At 38.6% G+C, this 26004-nt stretch overlaps 1 protein-coding gene across 4 annotated transcripts in view; it reads left to right on the top strand.

The window, feature by feature from the left end:
- SLC25A12 (solute carrier family 25 member 12) overlaps positions 1–4483 on the top strand; it is a 198758-nt gene extending 194275 nt beyond the window's left edge. For all 4 annotated transcript variants that reach the window (XM_032355945.1, XM_032355942.1, XM_032355943.1 and 1 more), the window contains 3 exons: positions 837–995; positions 1111–1201; positions 2485–4483. In XM_032355945.1, coding sequence (XP_032211836.1) covers positions 837–995; positions 1111–1201; positions 2485–2686 — 452 coding nt within the window. In that variant the 3' untranslated portion in view covers positions 2687–4483. The remainder of the gene's footprint in view (positions 1–836; positions 996–1110; positions 1202–2484) is intronic.
- The last annotated feature ends 21521 nt before the right edge of the window (positions 4484–26004 follow it).

Here is a 26004-nt window from a genome sequence, read left to right as displayed (position 1 = left end):
CCTGCAACAGTGGTCCTCACACGTCCGCCAGTTCCATCTGCCCCACAAGGATTCAGTGGTGTTAAGGCCAAATTGAATATCATCCCTCTGAGGAACGTTATCTTGCTCCTTTGTTCCCAGCTTTGTTTTATATTTTTATAATGTGGTTGTGAAATCTCTCTTGGGTGTCCCACCGCTGATCAGTCTCAGCATGACCCCAGGGAGCTTAGGCGCAAGGGGTAGATGATAAGGCCTTTTGATGATCAGTTCTGCTATTGCTCCTTAACTAGTTGCCTGGCCTCCTCAGCTCCCGTTGTGATGACTTCTGTCATGTAAGTGTGTCTGAAAAGGGTCCCACTCTACTCTCGAGGTAGCCCCTCAAACAGGTGAGGGGATATGAGTATTGACCTTCACCTTGCACAGTACGGAGACAGATTCAGCAAAATAACCCCACTACATTTAGCATCTTATTAAACAGGCAGTGTCCTCATTTCTTAGTATATACAAAAATCCTTGTATCTTATTTACCAAAAAAAAAAAAAAGGAGGTAAAATAACTGAAACCTAAATGAGAATACTTGGGAATTGTCCTAGTAATATTGCTGCGTTTTTTCCTCTCATAGTTCTTTGGGATCATGCAATTAGAGTGATTTTCCTAATTCAGAAAGAAAAAAGAATTTTATTCCACATGGAAGCAGCTAACAGGCTCATGTATCCTTTTTTCCATGAGTTCCCAGGCATCTGTTTAAGAAACTTTGGTTAGAGCAGTTTAAGTTGCTATTGTATGTTAGATGTTAGCAGTATTTCTGTTCTTTATATGGTACTTTGGATGACTTAAATGTGTCTTTCTCCTGAAAGGTGTGCCTGCAGCTTCTCTGGTGACTCCCGCTGATGTCATCAAGACAAGACTGCAAGTGGCCGCCCGTGCAGGCCAGACGACATACAGTGGCGTCATTGACTGTTTCAGGAAGATACTCCGGGAAGAGGGGCCCTCAGCATTTTGGAAGGGGACTGCAGGTAGGGGCGACGGCCATACAGAATGGCTGGCTGGTGTTAGGGACCTGCTCCCATTACTCACCCATTGCCTTTGCCACAGTCATGTTCAGTAGCCCCACTCCCTTCTCTTTTTCAGCTCGAGTGTTTCGATCTTCTCCCCAGTTTGGTGTTACCTTGGTCACCTATGAACTTCTCCAGCGGTGGTTTTACATTGATTTTGGAGGCCTGTAAGTGCAGCTGTTCAACTTCTTGTAAAATAAAGCACCGAAACCAAAATAGGTCTTTGTTCGGCCTACAGAGGCATTTTTGGAACTCTTAGAACTGGGTTCGACAGAGAATGCTACAGAACCAGTGGGCTTGAGAAGCTAAAGTATGAGGGCAGTCAGACCTTGGTCAGGGGACATCATACACAGGGTTAAGCAGTGACTTGGGGGAAGTGAAGGCAGGCAGCAAATTAATATGTTATGTGAATAAGTTGGCTTTTTTTAATGTAAGCAAATACAGAGCTTCATGGATTTAGGTCCTAATTATTTGAATTTCATGATATGGCCTTTTCACCAGACATAATGTAAATTTGTATTAGTAACACTTTTATAAACTTTCTTTCCAAGTCTTTCTAAGACTCAATCAAGACATACACCTGCGAGACTTCATTATTTTTATTTATTATAGTTAGGTGTAGATGTTCTTAGAGCTAACAAACAGGGAAAAAAAAAAAAACCTTTCGAGAGAGGTTATGCTTATGGACATAATTACTGGTGAAATCATGGTCAGAAGTTGGGCCACTTGAAGCCTGTGCTGTAAAGAAAAGGAATTACTTGTTGAATCTGCTGGGTGGGAAGGTTGTACCTGAAGCAAGCAGTTATCAGCTTTTCAGGAGATGATCAAATCCCATATCTGGGTCTTCAGCTCATAAACCTTTAACCCCTCTTCCTTGCTCAAAGGCCAAATAGGGAAGTAGCTGTTGAACCAAGGAGTAGAGGGACTTCTACAAAGTAGGATGTGAGAATAGGAATCTTACAACTCCAGGGTTTTCTGTGCTTTCACATTGTGTAAAAGTAAGTATTGTATCTATGTGTCTTTAAATTTAGTAATAGCGTTCATGAGTCTACCACTTAAAAATCAGCTTTTGACCTATGTCAAAATGAAAAAAAAAATGTAAACTTTTTAATGACCAGTTTCTGCTTAGTGCAGAAAATATGGAAAACATGAAAGAGAAAAACACTCACAATCCTACTTCTCTGAGGGTGTTATTATTTAAGAGTGTTTTCTTCTGTTCTGTTCTCTGTGGATATATTTATAAATTGAGGCCATTTCTTTTCCAAATTAAAAACGTGATGCTTTCAAAGCAGCTATAAATCATGAGAAATTTAGCATAGATGATGAGGAAGTAGCCGGACAAACACTCCTCTCTGTGGCACCTGGGTGAGACTGGAAACGTGCTTCTGTGCTCCTGGGCCATCCACATCAGTCTTGAGCACGCTAACCATTGTCTTTTTCCTGTCAACAGCAAACCCTCCGGCTCAGAACCAACACCTAAGTCACGCATCGCAGACCTTCCTCCTGCCAATCCCGACCACATCGGTGGATACAGACTTGCCACAGCCACTTTCGCTGGCATTGAAAACAAGTTTGGCCTTTATCTCCCCAAATTTAAATCTCCTAGCGTTGCTGTAGTTCAGTCAAAGGCAGTGGCGGCGGCAGCTCAGTGATGAGACAACTGTTGAGTGTGGCCAAATGGTGCCCTGGAGAGAGAAGCCTAGAAGAGCAGCCCTGTAATGTATCCAGTCAGTTGCATGGTGCTGACTGAGCTGAGGAGTCAGACTCTTCTTTCTATATGACATATACATATATTTGTTTATAAAGTAATCATTTGCCCAGGAAAAAGCAACAACGCAGTTTCGAGCTTTAGTGTTAAGTGTTGAAATGTTTTCTAAGCCTTGGCATGAATTAGTGTTCTAGACTGCTTTGCACAGCTTGCACTTATAGTGACTGTACATATTGTACATCTTTGTACAGAGACATCTTGGCACCTCATCCCAACAAATCACGTTTATAGAATGTACTGCGGTTCTAAGTGGCTTGAAATGTACAGAATGTTTTGAAAGTGTTTTATTAAGAGTCACACAAAAATAAATGTATTAAAATTAAATCCATTCTCTTATTGGTGACTTATGGAAATAAAGCATCAATATTGGATGTATTTAATTCCCACTTCATTTTCCATTCTGGAATGAAAAGGTATTTGCTGATAGGAGGCATAACACGACCAAGCGCTTACACCACTGAATCAGAGATCCTTTGGAAAAGATGCATGCTAGTGGAAGCCAGAGGACCAGGCTAATGACTTGTGTGTGCTGATGTGTTTCCATTTGTATTTAACATGTGTGTAGATTCTCCTGTGTTCATCAGCCGAAAGGCATTTCCTCGCTAGCTCCTCTCCTGTCGGTGTGCATATGGAACAGGGATGTCTCCAGCACTACTGACTTAGTTTTGCTTTCCTCTGACACAGCAAGGCAAGGGCCTAGCTTTCAAGATTAAAGGATACTTGGGCAATTTTTCTTCATATGGATATGATTCCAAAAAGATAATAAAATGCACACCAAAATGTATCCATGTAGTTGGATTTTCCTTCATAAATAGAGTGATAGTGCTTTTTATTTTGATTCACTACCAGTTCCAAATAACTCGTGATCAGGTGTCCCTCTCTCCCACCTCTGTAGGAAATTATTTGATTAGGAAAGGGTGATGGGAATGAGGGGAGGGAAGAAGAAAATGAGAAGCTGTATCTTGTGACTTTTAGTGGGGTCTAGGTTCTTCCTTATGAATCCAAATCCAAACTACTTATTCCAAAAGTCACTCGCCAAGGGTGTGATTACTAATTTAGATCTAAACATGCATCTTGACAGCCACAGTTACATTTTGCCAGGGTTGTGATTTGATGTGTACATCAGAATTTACTTTAGCAAAGTGCTTTGAGAAAACATTCTTGCTATTGCCAGTAAGCCAAGATATGAGAATGTATGCAAATATTTTCAAGGGGCAAACTTGGAGATAGACCCAGTCACTTAGAATCCTACGCGGCACTTATCACTTGATGGCTGACAGCCCTGTAACACAACCAGAAGCTCTCAGGCCTTCAAGGAACAGAAGACTTGCTTTGAAAGCAAGCTATTTCCAAATGTATTCAGTTCTCATTGGAATGGAATAAATAGCAATACAGTTGTTTCACTATTACCACCTGTTAGAAATATGCAAGTAGTCCATGGATATGTTCTTACAAAAGATTCATAGAATATCTGTGCATATAATTGACCTTTGAACAACTTGGAGGCAGGGGACACCAACCCCCAGTAGAAAACTGGAGTGTATTGACTCCCTGAAAATTTAACTACTGATAGCCTCCTCTTGACCAGAATCCTTACCAATAACATAAGCAGTCACTTAACACAGATTTTGTACGTGTATTTTATACCGTATTTTTATAATAGAGTAAGCTAGAGAAAAAATGTTTAGAAAATCATAAGGAAGACACATTTACAGTCATGTATTAAAAAAATCTGCATATAAGTGGACTAGACCACACAGTTCAAACGCAGGTTGTCCGAGGGTCAGCTGTATCGAGTACGATGTGAAAGTGCCCTCTTTGCCCTGCTTCTCCCTTCACCACTCCCTGCCTGAGAGGGAATCACTAGTAGGTTGGAGTTTAAATTTGTAGTCTGTTTTTCATACATCTATATATAAAAATATATGTATATATTTATATTTTTAAAACAGGGTTATGCTGTGTATGTATTGTTCTGTGACTTTTGTTCATTTAATATCTTTGAGATTTTTCCATGCCCATTCATATTTATCTTAATTTTTAATAGCTACATAGGATTCCATTGTATGAATTATGACACTTTTCATAAATACTCCATTATTGACGTTCATTTTTTTCACTATTGCAGGCAATGCTGTAGTGAATGGTATACGCATCTTTTTGTACATATATTTTGAATATGTGCACTAGTATTTCATTAGGATATTTAAAATTGGAACTGATGATTCACAAGATATATGGACTTTACATTTTTGTGTATATTGCCACGTCGTTCCTCAAAAAAGCTTTACTAATTTACTTTCTTACTGACAGCATATGAGAATGCCTGTTTCTTTGTAACCTCAGTAAAACTGGGTATTATCATTCTTACATTTTAGGTAAATCATGACAGGTGATCACTGTTGTTTAATTTTCATTTTCTTAACTACTAATAAGGTTGAATGACTTTTCATATTTACTGGCCATTTGTATATTTTCTTACTATGGAATATATGGAAAGCACATGAGATGTACATGTATGTATGCACATACACACAGAACTTAAAGTCCTAAAGTGAACACCCATGTAACTGCCCTTGTGAAAAAATCGTTCTCACACCTCAGAAGTCCCCACATATCCTCTCCGTCACACTTCTCTCCTCCTTAACACAGCCCTACTCTTCATTTCTTTATAGTTTTATACCTATATATATCCCTAAATACAATATTTAGTTCCTGTTTTTGAAGTGTATATGAATCAAATTATATTATAGACTTTTGAGACTTGTTTCTTTTGCTAAACATGTTGATACAAGTCCTTCATATAATCATGTGTATCTGTACTTTGCTCATCCCCGTATATGAATGTATTTTAATCTTTCCATTTTACTCTGGACATCTGAGTGCTTTCGAATTTGAGGATATTACAAACAGTGCTGCTCTGGATATTTTGTATGTATATTCTAGAGTATGCACTTCAAAAAAAAAGTTTATTTATTTAATCTCTACACCCAGTATGGGGCTTGAACTCATAATCCCGAGATCAAGTCGCATACTCCCCCAAGCACCCCTAGAGTATGTACTTTTTTTTTTTTTTTTTAAAGATTTTATTTATTTATTTGACAGAGAGAGGTCACAGTAGACAGAGAGGCAGGCAGAGAGAGGGAGGGAAGCAGGCTCCCTGCTGAGCAGAGATCCTGATGTGGGACTCGATCCCAGGATCCTGAGATCATGACCTGAGCCGAAGGCAGTGGCTTAACCCACTGAGCCACCCAGGCGCCCCGAGTATGTACTTTTAAAAGTACATATACGTACAAGTGGGACCACAGAGGCACAGGCTTGTTAAGTGCTTGCCAGATCATGTGAAACTTTCCCCGGATGTTCTTGTACTGATTTACATTCCTCCAAGGGTATATTGGCTTCTTAATTTTTACCAGTCTGTTGGGTGTGTAATGTTATCTCACTGTGCTTTTACTTAGCAGTTAACTTCTGTCAAATGAGACTGAACGCCTTCCATATGTTTATCTGTATTGTCACACTGTTCTTCAAAAAGGTTTACTTACTTTCCTGCTGACAGCAGATGAGAATGCCAACATGTTTACTGGATCTTTAGGTTCCATCTTTGGTGAGTGCAGTATGTGTTCAAGTTTCGTGTCCATTTCCCCCCAGCAATCTGCAGGGGATTCTGGTGTATATCTTGGATACTACTCCTTTATGAGTTGTGTTTGCAAAAATCTTTCCTCAATTTGTGGCTTGTCTTTTCACAGTGTTTCTGATAGATTACCATTTTAATATGTTCACATATTTTTACCTTATGGTTAGCATGTTTTAGATTTCACTTAAAAATTACTCTCTGGGTCATGAGTATGGTTGATATTTTCTTCATAAATGCTTTATAGTTCTACATCTCACACTGAGGTTTCATCCGACTTGGAAATGCCTTCTGCATGTAATAAGAGGTAATTTTTTTTGAGTCTTTATATGGTTAGTCTGTTGTTCCAGCACTGTTTATTGAGAAGACCCTCTTTTCCCTACTGCTTTGAAGTGCCTTCTCTGTTATATATGGACCACTGATATGTGCAGACAGATCCTTCTAGACTATTTTGTTTTATTGGTCTTTCCTTATGCCAATATACAGTCTCTTCATTACTCTATCTTGAAAAAAGTTTTGATATATAGTACTGCAAGTCTTTTCACCTTATTCTTCAGACAGCTTGTGGCTTTTCTTGGTTCTTCACTCTTTCATATCCATTTTATTTTATTTTTTTTACAGATTTTATTTATTTATTTGACAGAGAGCGAGAGAGGGAACATAGGCTGGGGGAGTGGGAGAGGGAGAACCAGGCTCTCCGCTGAGCGGGGAGCCCAATGAGGGTCTTGACCCCAGGACCCTGGGATCATACACCTGAGCCAAAGGCAGACGTTTAAAGACTGAGCTGTCCAGGTGCCCCCTTCCAAATCCATTTTAGAAACAACCTGTGAATTTCCTTCCAAAGACTAAGGAAGCCAAATACACTGAGATTTTAAATGGAGTTGCAAAGATTCTACAGGCCACACAGGGAGAATTTACATCATTATAGTGGACTTTCTAATCCATGAACATGATATATCTCCTAAGTCTTTGTAATGTCTTAATAAAATTTTATCACCCAAGAGGTCTTGGACATTGTGTGTATATATATTCATTTCTAGGTATGCCATATATTTAGATACTATTATATCTTTTTTAAAAAGTCATTTCTTGTACATAGGAACATAATTAAGTTTCCTATCCATTTTTTATTTTCAAAAATTACAAACCTGAGAAGTTTGAAGAGGTAATATGAAACTCTTTGAATATGTTTCACCTAAATTCACCTATCTACATTTTTCCATGCTTGCTCTATCTTTGCAAATAATTATTTTTGCTGAACCATTTGAAAGTACGTTGCTGGTGACATGATACTTCATTCCTAAGTATATTAGCAAACATTTCCTAACAATGAGGACATTGGGGGTTTGTGCTTTTATAATTGAGTTACAAGTGTTCTTTATACACTCTGGAAATGAGTCCTCTCTCAGATTTGCAATTATTTTCTCCCAGTTTATTCTCTTAATCCCATTTTTGAAAGGCAAGAGGTTTTTTGGTTTTATTTGGGTGGAGGCAGAGGGAGAGCTTTAACCAGCTGAGCCAGGCAGGTGCTCCGAAATGCAAGAATTTCAAAGTTTAACACCAGTTTATCAAATTCTGAATTTTATGGATCATGCTTTGGTGTCATCTGAGACCTCTGCCTAAACTGAGGTGATCAAGATTTTCTACTGTGTTTTCTTTGAAAAGTTTTCCATTTTGGGTGTTATATTTAGATCTGTGAACTACTTGGAGTTAATTTTTGTGTACGTGTGAAGGGTCTAAATTCATCTTTGTGCGGGAAACTATCCAGTTGTCTATCTTTTCCCGAATGAATTGTTCTGGTACTTCCGTCACCAATGAATTGCCCATACATGTTTATTTTAGGACTCTTCAATTTATTACAGGCATCTATATGACTGTACTTAACGCCAGGACCATACTTTCATGATTGCTGTAGCCTCATATTAAGTTTTGAAATAGGAAAGTATAAGTTTTCCAGATTTGTTCTTTTTCAAAATTGTTTTGGCTGGATCTTTTCACTTCCATATAAATATCAGAATAGCTTGAGAGTTTCTTCAAAAAAGTTGGTATTTTGATACAATTGTGTTGGATCTGTAAATCATTTTGGGGTGAATATCTAAGTAAGTAGAGAGAGATTCCAAGTTCATGGATTGGAAGAGTAAATATCTGCTTACTTAGATATTTAGAAATTTCAGCTCTGTTGTTTTGTTTTCAATGCACAAGTCTGGCACTTCTTTTGTTAATTTTTTCTTAAGTATTTTATTTTTTATGATATTTTTATGAATGAAATGGTTTTAATTATATTTTCAGATTGCTCACTATTACTATATAGAAATATAACTGATGTTTCTGTATTGATCTTGTATCCTTTGACCTTGCTGAATTCACTTACTAGTTTTGAAATTTTTTTTTTCTAAATGTCTCATCTTTTTGTTCTGTCTTCCTCCTTTACTGCTTTCATGTGTAAAATAGGTATATTTACTAGATCTATTAGATATTTCTATTTATAGCTGTAGTGTACTGTGTTAATGCCTTTGTTTTTACTATTTTAAAAAATACTTATTTTTTTTCTAGAGCAGTTTTAGATTCAGAGTGGTATTATAGAGATTTTCCATATATACCACCTGTATCCCTACACATGCATAGCCTCCTCATTATCAACATCCCCATCAGAGTGATACATTTGTTACACTCAGTAAACCTACATAACATTGTATACAATGTATAAACCTATACATTCCTTGTATATTTTGGATAACTTTTTATATTTGGATAGCCCTTTGTCAGATGTGGCTTTTGCAAATATTTTTTTTCCAGTCTGTGGTTTGTCTTCTCATTCCCTTGACATTGTCTTTCACAGAGCAGAAGTATTTAATTTTAATAAACTCTAGCTGATCAATATTTCTTTCATGGATCATCCCTTTGGTGTTTTACCTAAAGTCACCACCATGTCCAAGGTCACCTAGGTTTTCTCCCGTGTTATCTTCTAGGAGTTTTATAGTTGCATGTTTTACATTTAGCTCTCTGATCTATTTTGAGTTAATTTTTGTGAAGGGTGGAAGGTCCATGTCTAGATATTTTTTTTTATATAACTGTTCAGTTGTTTAAGCACCATTTTTTGAAAAGACTGCCCCGTTCTTTCCTCCTCTTCAGAGATCGATTGACTGTATTTATGTATTTAGACTATTTTGGCCTCTGTGTTCTGTTCCATTAATCTGCTTTTTGTTTGTTTTTGTTTTTAAAAACACCACTGTCTTGACTACTGTGGCTATATACTAAGTCTTGAAGTTGTGTGGTATCAGTCTTCTTTTTTCTTTAATATTGTGTTGGCTATTTGTCTTTTGCCTCTCCATATAAACTTTAGGTCTGTTTGATGTTACCTATAAAATAACTTACTGGGAATTCAACTGGGATTTCACTGAAATCAATTGGTCAAGGTGGGAAAAACCAACATTTTGACAATGGTGAGTCTATCCATCCATGAAAATGAAATATCTATTTATTTTCTTCTTTCATTTTGCTCATCAGTTTTATAGTTTTCCTTAAGATCTCTTTACATATTTTGTTTATATCAATATTTCATTTTAGGAGTGCTAATGATAATGTTATTGTGTTTTTTTTTTTAAAGATTTTATTTATTTCACAGAGAGAGAGATCACAAGTAGGCAGAGAGGCAGGCAGAGAGAGAGAGAGGAGGAAGCAGTCTCCCTGCCGAGCAGAGAGCCCGATGCAGGGCTCGATCCCAGGACCCTGGGATCATGACCTGAGCTGAAGGCAGAGGCTTTAACCCACTGAGCCACCCAGGCGCCCCTGTTATTGTGTTTTTAACTTCAAATTCTACTTGTTCGTTGTTCATTTGATAAAGGAATTGACTCTCATACATTAGCCCTGTCCTTTAACTTTGCTCTAATCACTTACTAGGTCCATGAGGATTTTTTTGGTCACTTCCTTCCGATTTTCTACATAAGCAGTCATGCTCATTTTCAAACCAACAGTTTTATTCCTTCCTTCCCAATTCGTATATCTTTTATTTCCTTTCCTTGTTTATAGAGCATTAGCTGGTACTTTCAGTACAGTGTTGAAAAGGAGTAGTGAGAAGGTGCATCCTTGCTGTCTTTCTCTTAATGGGATAGCATCATATTTTTCACCATTAGGTATAATGTTAGCTGTAAGTTTTCTCTAGTTTTTTTTTTTTTAATCAAGTTGAAGTTTTCTCTTCCCAGTTGACAATTTTTTTTTTTAATCAAGAACGAGTGTTCAGGATTTACATGCTTTTTGTACCTATGTTAATATGATCATATGATTTTTCTTTAGCCTGTTGTGATAGATTACAATGATTTTCAAATGTTGACTGTCTTGCATGCCTGGTAGAAAATCCCAAATCGTTGTGATATGTAGGTAATTGTTTTTATACATTGTTGGATTCAGTTTCCTAATATTTTATTGAGGATTCTGCAGCTATATTTATGAGATATTAGTCTACACTTCTGTTTTCTTGTAATGTCTTTGGCTTTGGTATTAGGGTAATGCTGGCCTCATATGATGAAATACTCCTTTTCTCCTGTCTTCTGAGGTCATAGAGAACTAGTAGAATTTCTTCCTTACATGTTTGGTAGGATTTACCAGTGAACGCTTCTGGTTCTTGTTCTTCTGTTTCAGAGAGTTATTAATTATTGATTCAATTTCTTTGATATGAACCTGTTCGGATTATTTCTTCTTTTGTGAGTTTTAGCAAATTGTGTCTTTCAAGGAATTAGTCCATTTCATCTAGGTTATCAAGTATGTGGGCATAAAGTTGTTCATGGTATTCCTTTTTTATCCTTTTAATGTCCTTAGGATCTAAAGTGATGTTCCCACTTTCATTTCTATTATTATTAATAATTCCTTTCTTTTTTAAGCCTGGCTAGAGGTTTATCAATATTATTGATCTTTTTAAAGAACCAGCTTTCTGGTTGCATTGATTTTTCTCTATTGATTTTCTGTTTTCAATTCACTGATTTCTGTTCTAATTTTTCTTTTCTAATGCTTACTTTGGATTTAACATGCTCATTTTCTAGTTTCCCAAGAAGGAAACTTAGATGATAAATTTTAAATCTTTCTTTCTTTCTAATATATGTATTCAAACTATATTTCCTTCCAAGCACCACTTTTGTTACATCCCTTGAATTTTGGTGTTATCATTTAATTTGAAATATTTTAAAAATACTTTTCTGAGATTTCATTTTTTTTAAGATTTTATTTATTTATTTGACAGAGAGAGAGATCACAAGTAAGCAGAGCTGCAGGCAGAGAGGGGGAAGCAGGCTCCCTGCTGAGAAGAGAGCCCGATGCAGGACTTGATCCCAGGACACTGAGATCATGACCCGAGCTGAAGGCAGAGGCTTAACCCACTGAGCCACCCAGGCACCCCTGAGATTTCATTTTTGACCCATGTACCATTTTGTAGTCTAATCTCCACATATTTGGGGATTTTCAGTTGTCTTTATCTTATCGATTTCTAATTTAATTACATTGTGGTCTGAGGGTAGATACTGTATTTCTATTCTTTAAAAATTTTCAGTGGACCCAGAATGTGGTCTGTCTTGGTGAATGTTCCATGTGTGTATTCTGTTGTTTCTGGATAAAGGAATCTACAGATTATTGACTATACTCAGTTGATGGTGCTTTGAATTCAACAACATCTTTACTGATTTTTCTCCCTGCTGGATCTGTCTCTTTCTGAGAGAGGGATGTTGAGGTCTCCAACTCTGATAGTGGTTTTATATATTTTTCTTTGCAGGTTTATTAGTCTTTACCTCAAGTAGTTTGATGCTCTGTTAAGTGCATACACATTGAGGATTATTATTTCTTTTTGGAGAATTGACCGTTTTATCATTATATAAAATCCCTTTTAATCCCCAATAACTTGTCTTGATTTGAAGTCTGCTCTGTCTGAAATTAATACAGCTACTCCTGCTTTCTTTCTTTCTTTCTTTTTTTGATAGTATAGCTCTCCATTTATTTCGGTCTACTTTAATGCCTTTGAATAACATTTTGTGATTTTTTTAAATGGAATTTTTAAAAATTTCATTTCTTTTCAGTGTAATAACAGAATTCATTTTTATGCATCACACCCAGTGCTCCGTGCAATATGTGCCCTCCACAATAACCACCAACAGGCTCCCCCAACCTCCTACCCCCCACCCCTTCAAAACCCTCAGATTGTTTTTTAGAGTCCACAGTCTCTCATGGTTCATCTCCCCCTCTGATTTCCCTCAACTCCCTTCTCCTCTCCATCTCCCCATGTACTCTGTGTCATTCCTTATGCCCCAAAAATACGTGAAACCATATGATAATTGACTCTCTCTGCCTCCTGCTTTTTTTTTTTTAAAGACGTTATTTATTTGACAGAGAGAGGTCACAAGTAGGCAGAGAGGCAGGCAGAGAGAGGGAAGCAGGCTCCCCGCTGAGCAGAGAGCCCAATGCGGGGCTTGATCCCAGGACCCTGAGATCATGACCTGAGCCAAAGGCAGAGGCTTAACCCACTGAGCCACCCAGGCGCCCCTCCTGCTTTCTTTTGATTAGTGTTGGCATGGTGTATTTTTCTTGACCCATGTATTTTTATGTGTCTTTATATTTAAAGTGTGTTTGGGCACCTAGGTGGCTCAGTTGGTTGAGCGTCTGCTTTCGGCTTGGGTCATGATCCTGGGGTCCTTGGATTAAGCCCCGTGTCAGCCTCCCTGCTTGGGGGGGTGGGGAGGGAGCCTGCTTCTCCCTCTCCCTCTGCCTGCTGCTCCTCCTGCTTGTGTTCTCTCTCTCCTCTCTATATCAAATAAATAAATGAAAAGAAATCTTTATGTGTTTACTATAGACAACACATATTTGGGTCTTCTTTCTTGATCAGCTGTGACAGCCTTTTTTATTTTTAAAAAAATTTGAGACAGAGTATGTGTGAGTGTGGGGGGGGTGGATTTCAACCAGACTCCCCACTGACCACGAAGCCCACTGTGGGACTTGATCCCATGACCCATGAGATCATGACCTGAGCCAAAACCAACAGGCAGATGCTCAACCAACTGAGCCACCCCAGCACCCCACAATTTGTCTTAATTGGTACATTTAGACCATTGATGCTCAAAGTGATTATTGATATATTAATACCTACCTTATTTGTTACTGTTTGCCCTTTTTCTTATTTTTATCTTCCATTTTCCTGCCTTTTTTGGCTTTAATTGGGCATTTATATGATTCCATTTTCTCCTTTTCGTATCAGTCATACTTTTTAAAAAACCTGTTTTAGTGGTTCCCCTAGAGTTTTCAATATAACCTTACAACTAATCCAAGTTCACCTTCAAATAATATTATGCCACTTTTTGGGTTGTGAGAATACTTTGAAATAACAAAGTAACCCTAATTTCTCCCTTTTGTCCCTTCATTGCTGTCATTCATTTCACTTGTACATAAGCATACACACACACAAAGTATATATAGTTGATTATAGTGTTGCTATTATTTTGAACAAAGTTATCTGTTAGATCATAGAATAAGTAAAATGAAGCTTTTAATTTTACCTTCACTATTCCCTCTCTGATGCTCTTCCTTTCTCTCTGGATCAGAGTGTTTCAAACCTATATCATTTTTTTTTTCCTCCAAAGAACTTCTTTTAATATTTTTTGCAATACAGCTCTCCTGGCAAAAAATTCCTTCAATTTTGTTTTGAGAAAATTTTTTTGTTTGCTTTGTTTTGAGAAAATCTTCATCTTCACTTTTGAAGACATTCTGGGTCCTAAAACACACTGGAATTTTTTAAAGAATAAAAACCATACCATTCCTGTTTACTTAGCTATGCTACAGAATTCTAGGTTGGTGGTTTCCCCCCCCCGCCAACACTTTTAAATATTTTACTCCTCTCTCTTCTTCCTTTCATGGTTTCTGGGAAGTTGGGTGTTATTCTTAAATCATTTTTCATCTATAAAGTAGGTAGCAAATTGTCAATTGCTGTCAGGTTTTCCTACCGTGGCACTGGTTCCCATGGAGATAACTGCTCCAGTATGTTGTGGTTTTCTGTATTTGCCTGTCTCTCCGATCTGGGGGGACAGTGGCTTGAACTTTGACCTTATGGATCTAGGAAGAGCTGTTTGTTCAGCTTTTTACTTGCTATTAGGACAGGGTAGCAACTTCTAAACTTCTTACATGCAGGACTAGAAACTGGAAGTCTAGAATTCTCAAAGTAATTTTTTTTTTAAAGATTTTATTTATTTATCAGAGGGAGAGAGGGGGAGAGAGCGAGCACAGGCAGACAGAATGGCAGGCAGAGGCAGAAGCAGGCTCCCTGCTGAGCAAGGAGCCTGATGCGGGACTCGATTCCAGGACGCTGGGATCATGACCTGAGCCGAAGGCAGCTGCCCAACCAACTGAGCCACCCAGGCGTCCCGACTCTCAAAGTAATTTTTTAAATGTTTTGTCTTCATATTCTTGTCAAAGAGAGGCCCGATGCCAATGGTGTTAACTTGTATATAACTTGTTTTCTTTAGCTTCTGGCAGTTTTTAGAATTTGTTCTGTAGTATTGGTATTTTAAAACTTCATCAGGTTCTATACTGACTGGGGATGAACCCTTTTAGTCCTAAGACTTTTCAGACCAAAGGACTCTCTTCCAGTTGATTTGTCTCTCTGCATTTTCTCATTGATCTCCTTTCTGTTTAGGTACATGTTGTGATTTTTGGACCCTTTTTAGCTTTCCTTCATACTTTCTCCATCTGTACTTTTAGGTCGAGTAATGGGAGACACCTTGTGATCATCCTGCTGTCAGATTTGCTGTTTAGCTGTATCCCTGGACTATTTGGCTTTGGTTTTGTTTTTCTTTAATGGCTTTGATATCCTCTTCTATGCCCTTGGGATATTAATTAGAGTTCTTTGGTCTGTGGACTTGACTTTATTTTTTTAGATTAAAAAAAAAAAAATTGTCAGGGAGAGAGCGCACAAGCATGGGAGAGGTAGGCAGAGGGAGAAGCAGGCTCCCTGCTGAGCAAGGATCCCGATGTGGGACCCGAGGGACCCAAGACCCTGGGATCACAACCCAAGCCGAAGGTAGGTGTCAACTGACTGAGCCACCCAGATGTCCCTAGTCTGTGAACTTTTTAAAAAATTTTTGTTGTTTGGGCCTTTCATATTGGTTTTCTTGAAAGAGTTTGGTGATTCATGGTTGCAATTTAGTTGCTCATTTTTGCATTGTACTTTTTTTGGTGGATTTTAAAAAAAAGATTTTATTTATTTGAAAGAGAGAGTGCATGGGGTGGGGAGAGTAAGGAGCAGAGGGAGAGGGACAAGCAGACTCCACACTCAGCGTGGAGCCTGAGGGAGGGCTTGATATCAGGACCCTGAGGTCATGACCTGAGCCAAAACCAAGAGTCAGACACTTAACCTATGTAGCCACCCACCCGTGGATGTTTATCAGAGCCCATGATAGGAGTAGTGGGCTAGGCTGCCAGGTTAATATATGCCAGTATTTTGATTCTGGGCATAGGGTGCTCTTCTCTTGAGGGTAAAGCAAGTACCTGGGGGGCACTGCCCTGCTTCTTCAGTTCCAATGGCTTCAGTTACTGTTCTGTTATAGGCTGGGTAGAGACATCCCCTCTGCCTACAGCTTGGCCCATGGTTGGGGAATGGGACTTACTTAGCTACTCTGCATCAACTCCCTAATGAATCACCCTGCCCAGCACCCATCAGTATCCTCCTGCTCTCTGTATCTGTTGATCGAGGTTCTACCCCATTCCTCTGTTTGTAGCAGTCTTTATGGGTTTGTGTTGTAGTTTCCTAATTTTATTTGCCCAGAGCTTTGAGTCCATCACTTTTGATGTTTCTGGCATTTGTCAAAATTTCTACTCTTTTGCTAGCCCCTATTTTTCAGTGCTGTAGCAGATTCTCTTATTTTTCTTCTGTTTTAGCACTTTATATAGGATTTAGCATTGAGAGGGATAGTAGGTGGTTGGTTCTGTCCTGTCTGCCATCTTGATCCAGTCTTACTAACACTTTGAGAAAACAGAACAAAAACTCTTTTGTAGCCTTTTATTTCAGTTAATTTCCTTGAAAAGAACTAGCTACAGTGGCTCCTGGGACAGTCCTCTAGTTATAAAATACGTTGTACTATTATTATTCACAGAAAGTACTGTTTACAAGGGACTATTAAAGTATCAGCTCTTTGCTTTCTACCACAAGCTTTCTACCACAGCTCTTTGCTTTCTGCACAGTTTTGTGAGACCCCACTCAATACTAAAAACAGTGAATACTATGAGGGATCCTAAAATAGTTTTAATGATAACTGATTTTATTTGCATTGAAAAATTAGGGATAATAGAATGATCTCAAAAACTACTCAGTTGGTCAGGTTCATAGTTGTATAAAATGTTCTTTTTGTCTTCCTTTTTTTAACAATGAGTTAGACATCCATCCATGAACAAAGGACTGTTGTGGGAGTTGGGGGAACGAGCACCATCTGCCAAGAGACCTGGGAGGAGTCTTGCCCACCTGTGCATCCAGTAATAGGCAGGCAGACCTTGTTACAGGCTACAGAACCAACAAAACTGCCTCAAACCTTCTTGCTGCAATAAGGGATGGACCTAGAGAGTGCTGTCCTAGGTGGATATACATGGATAACAAAGAATTCACAAAAAATCCAGACTTCCCAGGAGGAGATTCCAGGACACTATGGGAACAAAAAACACAAATCTGGTCCAGTGCAGACTATAAGAGGAACTTTCACAAAGCAACACTGCACAGGGCTAAACTATCCATCAGTGGTAACTCCTCCGATGGGGGAAAGAAGTGCCTGACTACCCCAGTGGTGAGCGGCCTTTATGACTGGAGCTAGGGTGATCTGGGAAAAAACAAGAATATTAAAGGGCATCAAAAGAATGTAGTTCCTGCTCACGGAACTCAGAAGTCTGCCCACAAGCCTCTGGATGTGATTCACGCAAGTTTCACTCCACTGTGTTGGGTCCACAGGCACCCCCAAGACTCCAAGGACTAAATAACATCCCCATTGACCCTGCAGCCAGCTCCCTGTGCATGCTGGAGTAACATGCAACAGGAAGTCGAGTAAACACCATCAGAAAGATCAGGATGGGGGGGTGGGGGTGGGGGGGGTGCTATGGAGAAACCACAAACTTGAGCTATAGCACCACCTTCTGGAAAATGAGAGGATTCCGGTGGGTACTGGTGAGAGGTAAGAACCAGGGAAGCCACAAAAGCTTAAGAATTCTGCCACAAGAGGGACAAAAAAAGTGTATGTAGCCAGGTATGTCCATACAAAAGCAGAGAAAACCCCAAATATAACAGCACCAATGAATAGTATACCCTATCTGAAGGCAACTGGTAAAGATTTAAGGAGACGTCAGCTACTTCAAATGTGAAAGGAGCAAGCCAAAGTACAGGAACATGAAAAGTCAAGGAAATACATCATTATCAAAAGAAAATAATTTTCCAATAACCATGCTCTCAAAAGCATGGAATTTTGCTATCTTCTGATAATTCAAAATAGCTGTTTTGAAGAAACACAATGAACTATAAGAAAACTCAGACAATTCAATGTAATTAGGGAAAAAAAAATACATGAGCAAAATGAGTTATTTTCCCAAGAGACAGAAATCACAAAGAACCAAAAAGAAATTCTGAAGCTGAAAAAGTCCATGAATAAAATAAAATTAAAAAAAAAAAAGCAACAGAATCTGCAGCAGAATAAAAGCAAATGGAAGAAATAAGTGATTTGGAGGACAGGAATTCTGAAATAACACAAAGTAAGAAAAAAAAGAATAAAAAAGAATAAAGAAATCCTACGTAATCAATAGGATTCTATCAAAAGAACAAATACTAGATAACTGGGGTTCCAGAGGAGAAGAGAGGAAGAAGGAGGGGGGCAGAACATTAAAGAAATAATGGTCAAGAACTTCCCAAACCTGGGGAGAGATTTGGACATGAAGGTTATTATGTCACCCTAGATAAGTTCATGAAGGTTACAGGTCACCCTAGATCTCAAAGAAAAGACCTTCTCTAAAACACATTATAATAAAACTGTTAAAAATCAAAGAGAGAATCCTAAAAGCAGTCAGGGCAAAAAGTCTGTAACCTACAGAGAAACTCCTGTTAGGTTATGAGCAGATTTCTTGGCAGAACTATAGGTCAGGAGAGCGTGGGATCAAAGTGTTGAAAGAAAAAACCTGACAGCCAAGAATACACTATCTGGCAAAGTTATACATCAGGTATGAAGGACAAATATTTCCACACACAAAAACTGAGGGAACCACTAGTCCAGCCTTGAGGTAAATGCTGAAAGTTCTTCAAGCTGAAAAGACACTAATCAGCAACATGAAGACACAGGAAAACACACTGGTAAAGGTGCTGTATATGCAGTATAAGTATATATATATATATATATATATATATATATATATATATATATATATATATATATATATATATATATATATATATACACACACACATACAGTCAGAAAATACTTAGGAATAAATTTAACCAAGGACATGAAAGATCTGTTCAGTGAAAACCACAAGACTTTGATGAAAGGCACTGAAGTTGGAAACAAATGGAGAGCTCTCCCATGCCCATGGATCAGAAGAATTAATATTGTTAAAATGTCCATACTACCCAAAGCCATGTACAGTTTGGACAAAAACCCTATCAAAATTCCAATGGCATTTTTCAAGAAATAGAATAATCCTAAAATTCGAGACCACAACTAGCCAAAGCAATCCCAAAAAAGAAATAAATCAGAGGCATTTTCACTTCTTGATTTCAAACTATACTACAAAGCTATAGTTAAAATAGTACAGGAAAGAGTCAAGAAAACAAAGAGGCAACCCATGGAATGGGAGAAGATATTTGCAAATGACAGCACAGACAAAAGGTTGATATCCAGGATTTATAATGAACTCCTCAAACTCAACACACACAAAACAGACAAGCATATCAAAAAATGGGCAGAAGGTATGGACAGACACTTATCCAATAAAGACATACAAATGGCTATCAGACACATGAAAAAATGTTCATCATCACTAGCCATCAGGGAGATTCAAATTAAAACTACATTGAGATATCACCTTACACCAGTTAGAATGGCCAAAATTAGCAAGACAGGAAACATGTGTTGGAGAGGATGTGGAGAAAGGGGAATCCTCTTACACTGTTGGTGGGAATGCAAGTTGGTGCAGCCTCTTTGGAGAACAGTGTGGAGATTCCTCAAGAAATTAAAAATAGAACTTCCCTATGACCCTGCCATTGCACTCCTGGGTATTTACCCCAAAGATACAGATGTTGTGAAAAGAAGGGCCATCTGTATCCCAATGTTTATAGCAGTAATGGCCACGGTCGCCAAACTGTGGAAAGAACCAAGATGCCCTTCAACGGATGAATGGATAAGGAAGATGTGGTCCATATACACTATGGAGTATTATGCTTCCATCAGAAAGGACGAATACCCAACTTTTGTAGCAACATGGACAGGACTGGAAGAGATTATGCTGAGTGAAATAAGTCAAGCAGAGAGAGTCAATTATCATATGGTTTCACTTATTTGTGGAGCATAACAAAAAGCATGGAGGACATGGGGAGTTAGAGAGAAGGGGGTTGGGGTAAATTGGAAGGGGAGGTGAATCATGAGAGACTATGGACTCTGAAAAACAATCTGAGGGGTTTGAAGTGGCGGGGGGGTGGGAGGTCGGGGTACCAGGTGGTGGGTATTATAGAGGGCACGGATTGCATGGAGCACTGGGTGTGGTGAAAAAATAATGATACTGTTATGCTGAAAATAAATAAATGAAAAAAAAATAGTACAGTACTGACATAAAAACAGACACATAGACAAGAGAGCCCAGACATCAACCTTTGCATACCCAGTCAACTAATATTTGACAATGGAGCCAAGAACACTCAGTGGGAAAAGAAGTTAAATAGTGTTGGAAAAACTAGATAACTACATGCAAAAAAGTGAAATTGGACCCCTTATGCCACTCAAAAAATTAACTCAAAATGGATTAAAGTCTTAAACAGAAGATGTGATACTGTAAAACTCATGAGATCAAGCCCTGGGTGGGGCTCCAGGCGAGACTCTCTCTCCCTCACCCTCTCTGCCCTTACCCCCTGCTCACTTTCTAAATAAATAAATGTCTTAAAAAAAAAAAAGGGCAGAAAATAGATTGGTGGTTATCAGAGACTGAGGAGTTGGGTAATTGGGGACATACTACTTAGGGATACAGACTTTGAGATCTAAATCACAGCATAGTGATTACAGAAAATACCATATTATAAATTTCAAAGTTGCTAAGAGATTAAATCTTAGTTGTTCCCACCACAAAAAATTATGTCACATAATTTATGTTAGCTAATAGAGGTATTAGCTAAGTGTGTGTATACACACACACACACACACACGCTATACCTGTTTATGTATTTCAAACACCTTGGAAACCTTAAACTTATACAATACTATATTTTAATTACGTCTTTAAAAAAACCCAACAAACTACTCAGTTGAGTTAGGAGAAAAGGCCTAGCTGCCTCATTTTAGAGGGCCTCTTAAAAGAATCTATGCCTAGGCCCTCCTGTAGCTATGGCCCTTAGGGCACAGACTAAAGGGCCAACAGGATATCCCCACCTGGAGCCCATCTCATTCCTTTAAAGACTATGTTCAAGGTACCTGAGATAAATTTCCTGCCTGAACAGCTCTGCTTCCAGGGTCTCCATGAGCCTCTTCACCCAGGTCCACCTTCCCTAAAATGCACCCCTAAACCTAAATGGAGGCCAAGAGGTGGCTATTTGCCAGGGGTTCAGAATTTAAGCACGTAGGCTGAAGAACCACAAAAGTTCCTTTGAGGCCTGTCATTCACAGAACAGGTGGAAGAGGAGGAGAGGGATGGGCTGTGGGGTGGTTCTCCTCTGGCTGCTACATTTTGACATGGAATCCTGAAAATTCTCAAATCCAAGCTATATGTACATGCTATGTACGTATTTTTATTTATTTGACAGAGAGAGATCACAAGTAGGCAGAGAGAAGGGGGGGAAGCAGGCTCCCTGCTGAGCAGAGAGCCCAATGTGGGGCTCGATACCAGGACGCTGAGATCATGACCTGAGCTGAAGGCAGAGGCTTAACCCACTGAGCCACCCAGGTGCCCCTATGAACACAATAGCTTGTTTTTATAACAGTGAAATCTTTTGACCTACTGCTTCAAGGCCTGCAAATGTTAGGAGAGGGTCTAGGAAGGAGAAAAGCAATGATTGATAAATGGGTTTCAGGTACAGCCCTTGCTAACAGAGAGGCTACAAGGGGGCCTGCTCAGTTGTGGTTAAGTTACAGCTACCGCCATCATCTTCAGCCAATGGAAACTTACTTTGTAGGTTCCCAGAGCCTTAATTGCTCTCTTACAGTGTTCTTCTATGGTCTTTCAGGCATGTAGCCATAGGAGTATCTGATAAAAAACTGACTTGTGTACTGGCTAAGATCATAAAGGCAGTGTAGTATAACGTTTAAGAATACAGCTCTAAAATCAGGTGTGGTACATAAACAATGAATTTTGGAACCCTGAAAAAAGTGAAATTAAAATTAAAAAAAAATTAGACTGTTTTGGTTTAGTTCATAGATTGTGAGTCACTTAATGTCCCCAGGCCCAGTGATATGCTGGACCTGGCTTGTACCAGATGAATGAAAGCCCGTTATATGTGTATCTTCCTAATTCCATGTTCAGTGACATCACATTGGTCGTCTGCTATTGGCCCTGTAAGAGCATTTATACCATGGAAACTGGCTACAAATCAGGCCCACAGAAATTGGTTCAAATTAGTTTCTGCTTTTGTAAATTAGTAATCCTTTATAATAGTTATAATTAGTAATCTTTTATAATAGTTCCCACATTATAGGGAAGCTAGGATAAATAAGATATGTGAGTCATATATAATCATTTAGCAAGTATTCAATAAATGCTACCCGGTTATTAATACTACACGGTCAGAATATACAAAGGCCAGCTCTTTATAAGGCAGAGGAAACTTTGGAAACAAAAGATACATTGGAAAGATTTCCATTAAGGATGAAGTGCTCATGTGAGATCTTTGAAAGTCACGTTCCCAGTTACATCTCTTTGAAACTTACTTCTTACAGGTTTTATGGTCTCTTGTCAATAGAGGAAGTGGGAGGGGAAAGAAAGAAGGGAATCCTAACTGGGCAAGCCAGAAAGCCATGTGTGGTAAAGCAGAGATCTCAGAATTTTAGGCGCTGGTTTTTAGCCTCTAACAGCCAAGAGATAAAGCCTATAACCTTATAAGAACTACTGAAGAGCAGTTGACCTGCTGAGTGTTACTTACTCATCACCTCCCATAACAGCAATGCCTCATATTTGATAATTCTTCATTTTCACACAGATTCTGGTTTAATTCCGTAACAGCCCTGTGAAGCAGTAGATGAGGAAATAAGCTTAGGTGAAACCATTTGCTCAGAGTTACGGTTAACTGAGTTTCAACACAAGTTGACTCCAAGTCCAAGACTCTGTATTAGAAATACAAATCTCAGGACCACTGTGTTTTGAAGGAGCTTCCCCACCAAATATCAGAATTCAGTAGTCAATTCTTTCCTATCAGTTGACAGAATTCCAACTCAGGTACGACAGACATCCTGATAGTCAGTGATAGCCTTTTTTGGACTCTGGATTTATGTGGAGGTATTATTCCAATTACTCTCTTGTTACACTATTATCACTGAAGCATTCATTTTACAATCATGTGGATGAAGGTTGAGAGAGAAGAACAAGAAAACGCAGGGCAGTCTTCTATGAGTCACACTGTTCTCCTGGTCTGATTTTCAACACGAAATATAAAAGTCCTTTTTCTCAATAGATACCAATTCTACTCAAGTAGCTCCTGAGTTTCAGGAGGGCTAAAGTCATTTCTCTTGCCTTTGGAAAACTAAAGATCCTCCAAAGCCATCTAATGTAGTGACAAATTCAGGACTGTATCAAAAACATTATAGAAATGAGGCCCATTAGGAAGGACCTAGTCATTTTACTATGGTTCTTGCTCAATTGGTGTTCATTGATAAGTCAGGTTTTAACTTATTTCAGAATCACATATTGGATATGAGATAGCAGAGATCTGCCAATCCAGATGTGAGCTATACAAAAGCTATTCCTGTGGGACTAATATGAGGGCTTCCTCTAAGCCCAACAGCCACACACAGGTCATCAGGACTGAAGCTCCCCCTTCTAAGTGATCATCCTCCCACAATGAACACAAGTTATTTTCAAGGGGCCTAAGCTCAGGGAAGAAGGGACGGTACTATATAAGTTATAATAGCTGATTAATGCTGTTCTCTAGATTTTTGTGGAAGTGATGGATTCCAGTTCTGCTAACATCTAACTGGATAGTCATGAACCAAGTTTGTTTTCTCACTAACTTGAAAAAGGGGTTCCATGTGCTCTTTTCTAAGACTCTAGATATCACAACCCATGTTATATGTAAGTAACATAAGAGCAACAGCTGAGTACAGGCTGGAAATTCAGAGTGGGCCATTTTTTTCTATTTTCATAATTTGTAATTTTATCATAGAATGTAATAAAACATTCCCAGGAAAAGTATCACTGATTAAGAGCAATTTATATCCCTCAGTTCACTGCTACCCCTAAGCATCTGAGGGTTAAATTATGCTGTGAGGTCTTAGAATTAAGAAAAAGATTTTCTTGAACACCAAGCCACTTAAATCCTTGGGAGATGTGCACTTATTACATTGCACAAGTGCTACACAAAATGGTCTCTCTTCATTTTTGTGTTCTTAAAAAAAATTAAGAAATACAATCCCTTATTTGGATGGTACTTTATAATTTACAAGTTTTCACACACACCGTTCACTTACACTGTATCTCCTATAATTTTCAGAGGAAGTGAACATTTTCCTCACTTAACACATGAGAATACTGACCCTTGTCCCAGGTGACATTACTGGTAATGGTGGTATCAGGAATAGAATTTGGGTCTTTTGGGCCCAGTGTTCTTTTTCTCACATACCAGCCACACTTCAGCATTAGAGATTTTGTTCCAAAGCAGTTCTATTTCTTTGTTCAGAAAAAACTTTAAAAACCTAGTACAAAAATTCACAAAAGATAAGATTACTTGCCATCAAAGCCTTATTGATGGTGGTATACCTGATTTCCGAAGTCCCCAGAGGCAGGTCTCTGCATGTTCAGCACCACATAGGTGGGTTCTATACCATACACAATCACTGCCCCACAGCTTTCTGACCAAATCAAGTACATTAAAAGACAGGCATGATAACACATTACCAGAGACCTGAATAAATGACCTCACAAAGTGAAACAGACCTTTCTGAAAGCCTACCTGAGTACAAGCTGTTCCATCCTCTGGGAACTGGTAATGGAATATTAAGAAGCCAAAACGGAGATTCCTGCTATGAAACTAACAACACAAAATACTGTAATTTTAGAAAAGTTTGTAAAAGATGGCTGATTGGCTATGTTGAAACTATCAGTGGTTAGAAACTATATATTGAAATCTTAAAAATCTAAAATCCATTTGAACTTTAAGAAGTTGGGGAATTGCAAACACGAACGGGCAGAATGAATCCGTACACCTGGAGTCCAACAAAATAGCCAGGAACATTGGCCTATTGAGAAAAGCATTGCAACGTGATGACTATTCAAAGTCTTCCAGTTGGCATTCTGAGTTAGGACTGTAGCATCTTTTTTTTTTTTTTTTTTTAATGTGCTTGTTTTATATGAAAAGGATTTTAAAAACAACATACTAAGTATAAGCAAATTAGAAACTTTTGGGGGCAGTTAAGATTAAAGAGATCGATTAATTTTTTTTTTTTTAAGATTTTATTTATTTGACAGAGAGAAAGATCTCAAGTAGGCAGAGAGGCAGGCAAAGAGAGAGGGGGAAGCAGGCTCCCTGCTGAGCAGAGAGCCTGATGCGAGGCTTGATCCCAGGACCCTGAGATCATGACCTGAGCCGAAGGCAGAGGCTTAACCCACTGAGCCACCCAGGTGCCTCAGATAGATTAATGTTCTTAATTGTAATCCCTGAATTCAAAACATATATTGAACGTAGGTGTTCTTTTATTCTTATCTTTGAGGCAACTTTCTAATTCTTTGGTAGCACTAGAAGCTCCCAGAATCTGTACACCAGATCTTTAATAATTTCCCAGCACTTTTTTTTTTTTCAAAGATTTTTATTTATTTATTCGACAGAAATCACAAGTAGTCGGAGAGGCAGGCAGAGAGAGAGAGAGGGAAGCAGGCTCCCTGCTGAGCAGAGAGCCCGACGCGGGACTCGATCCCAGGACCCTGAGATCATGACCTGAGCCGAAGGCAGCGGCTTAACCCACTGAGCCACCCAGGCGCCCCTCCCAGCACTTTTTAATAAGTCAAAAAGAACCCCAAGTCTTTTTCCCATACCTGTAAGACATTATTGCAAAACTGTAAGACATTATTATCAATCAGCAAGATTATAGCAGGAAAGCAAGAACTCCGGTCTTGTTCTATGTAGACTGGGGAAAAAAAAAATCAAATGGGAATCTCATCACTAAATTATCAAATG

Source organism: Mustela erminea, chromosome 8 (genome assembly GCF_009829155.1).
Source record: "Mustela erminea isolate mMusErm1 chromosome 8, mMusErm1.Pri, whole genome shotgun sequence".
NCBI lineage: Eukaryota > Metazoa > Chordata > Mammalia > Carnivora > Mustelidae > Mustela > Mustela erminea.
This window is presented reverse-complemented; position numbering and strand designations above follow the sequence as displayed.